Genomic DNA, 2,749 nt, shown 5'->3' on the forward strand with positions numbered 1-2,749 from the left:
ACACACACGCGCACACACACACACACACACACACATATACCTATAACCTAAAACCTAACTGTAAACCCCAAAACAAAAAAAACCCTGAAAATATAAAAATAAAAACTAATTCAAAATATTAATACTATAATACTGTATACAAAAGTAGGTATTAATAAAATTGACAAAAACACAGCAATAATACTGAAACAAACTAAAATTAAAATGGAAACTGAAAATATAAAAAAAAAAAATTCAATATATTAATACTATAACAGTATATACCAATAAAAATGGCAAAATTATTTAATACTATTATTAAAATATATTTAATACTATTAAAATTTAGACTAAAATTAATATGAAAACAAAAAACATTTTGAAATATTGATAAATACTATAATATTGTCTATAACAGAATATACTAATAATAAATAAAAAAATGACAAACACAAAACAGTATTACTAAAACTGAAAATATAAAAATTCAAAAATTCAACTAATTCAAAATAGTAAAAAAATTATATGTCGATTATACTATATACTAATAAACGTAAGTTGTAGGTTTACACCATGTAAACTAAAATGAAAACGATTTGAAAATAAATCTAATTCAAAATATTAATAATACTAAAATAACACTGATGTGAAATAGGATACTGAATGAGAAAACATATGTAACCATGGGGAATTGACTGGATGAAGAAAAGGAAAGTCATTTTAGAATTGGTTACGAAGAAACTTATTAAGTAAATATTTTTTCTTTAGAATAAAACTGCACTGCTGAATCATGCAAGGTAAGACTAGCAATGTATATTAAGAAAGTCAATAGAGTCCATTTGGATTTCACATTGACTTTAACAAAGAAGAAGTGAGGATCTATCAAAGGTGACGTGATGGTTTTCTAAAGAGCCATACAACTTCAAAAGCCTCTTCTGTGGCATCAGGCTGTAAAAGCCTTTTAAAACTTTTTTGTACAAGTGAACGTCGCACAGACGGCTCAAAGGTTGATCTGTCTGCTTCTTCTAAAGTGTGTTTTTTCTCGAGTGTCACAGATGACTTCCTCCGCGGGGTGTGACACGGAGCGTGAAGGATCAAAAGCTGTGGATTAAAGTCCCAATTACGGAGTGTTTAAAAGGATTTAATCACTTCGGATTCGCTGCGTGAGATTCACCTGACATGTTGCAGTAGATTAGTTGAGGTTTGACGGGGCCGCTTCCATCCACGTCGATGTAGTAAAAGCCAGACGTGTTTCCTTTGTGTTTGTATGCTTCACACGATGCTTCATAAATTGCTGTAAACACAGAAGCAGTAGGTTAGTGTGGAGAGATACTGAGGTGAAGCTGTTTATGTTTAACACTGTGAATAATAACAGTAACATACATAAACAAGTGTGCAGTTGCAATTTCTGTCTACGCATAAAGTTGAGATCTGTTCGTGCAACGTGTGTGAAAATACAGCTCATGTAAAAACATTACTTTTTGTTTTCTCACCCTGTAAAATGTTTTTACGTGCTGTATGATGGTCAGATGGTTTTGATTCCAGTACTTGAGATACTTCAAATACTTCCAACAACATTTTCGCCATATTTTTAGGATTAAAATGTTAAATATTTGTCAGGTGTGTGATATACGAACAAACCCTTCTATAAAAACCTTCAGAATACAGATATGAAGAAAACTGTAAGTTTTGATGTACGTAAGTGCTGCTGAAGTGGAGAAAAAACTCATTTTGAGAAAACAGCCTTTAAAGATATGTATTGTAATTGAAATCTACAGACACAAATAGATGAAGTGCAAAAATAAAACCAGGCGACTGATATATGAACAAACCCCTCAGTAAAAACCTTCAGAATATAGATATTAATAAAACTGTAAATTTTGGTGTATGTAAGTGCTGCTGAAGTGGAGAAAAAACTCATTTTGAGAAAACGGCCTTTAAAAATATATGTAATCTAATCTAAATTTACAGACACAAATAGATAAAATGCAATCAAGTAAACCAAAATAAATAAACGAAAGGGTACTTTGGATGTTTTCTTTCCAGTAATCTGAAAGAAGTCTAATTATGAACACATAAAATTTCAAAATTGATCAGAAAAAGTACATGAAAACAATGGTTTTGCCTGTAGTGACTTGCATTGATTTATGTAATTATTTGATTACATAATTAATTTCAAAAGAGCAGTATTTATCTGGCACAAAATAATTAGGATAATAGCATCAAAACTAAAATATTAATACACAAATTTTCAATAAACACAATTAATTTACTGTATATGACAAAAAACAGCAGTATTTAACTAAAATGTTATTACACTAAAATATTTAGTTTTTATATATTATTATACTAATATAATATATATTTTAAAGGGGTCATATGATACGATTTAAATTGTTCCTTTCTCTTTGGAGTGTTACAAGCTCTTGGTGCATAAAGAAGATCTGTAAAGTAGCAAAGACTAAAGTCTCAAATCCAAAGAGATATTCTTTATAAAAGTTAAGAGTCAGCCACACCTACCTAAAACGGCTCGTTCTAACACGCCCCCACATATCTACATCACTATGTGGGAAGATTTGCATAACGCCGCCCAAATGTTCACGCAAAGAAAGAAGGCGTAACTTTTATTCTCGCTGTAGTATTGTTGTTGCCGCCGCAGCCATGTCGTGAAGGCACTGTGTGTTTCGTTGTGAAAGCGAAACTACTTTGTTTGGCCTTCCAAAAGAGGACGATATCTGCTTCGTCATGCCTGGAGCTGATCCGTGCTGGT

General features: G+C 31.3%; 1 protein-coding gene across 1 annotated transcript in view; it reads right to left on the reverse strand.

Annotated features, from left to right (window-relative positions):
* The window catches only part of cntnap3 (contactin associated protein family member 3), a 95,775-nt gene that overhangs the window by 18,474 nt on the left and 74,552 nt on the right, over positions 1 to 2,749 (reverse strand). The window contains exon 15 of the mRNA XM_016229854.1: positions 1,154 to 1,273. Within this exon, the coding sequence (XP_016085340.1) occupies positions 1,154 to 1,273 (120 nt within the window). The remainder of the gene's footprint in view (positions 1 to 1,153; positions 1,274 to 2,749) is intronic.

Source organism: Sinocyclocheilus grahami, unplaced genomic scaffold, assembly GCF_001515645.1.
Source record: "Sinocyclocheilus grahami isolate Dianchi unplaced genomic scaffold, SAMN03320097.WGS_v1.1 scaffold359.1, whole genome shotgun sequence".
Lineage (NCBI taxonomy): Eukaryota > Metazoa > Chordata > Actinopteri > Cypriniformes > Cyprinidae > Sinocyclocheilus > Sinocyclocheilus grahami.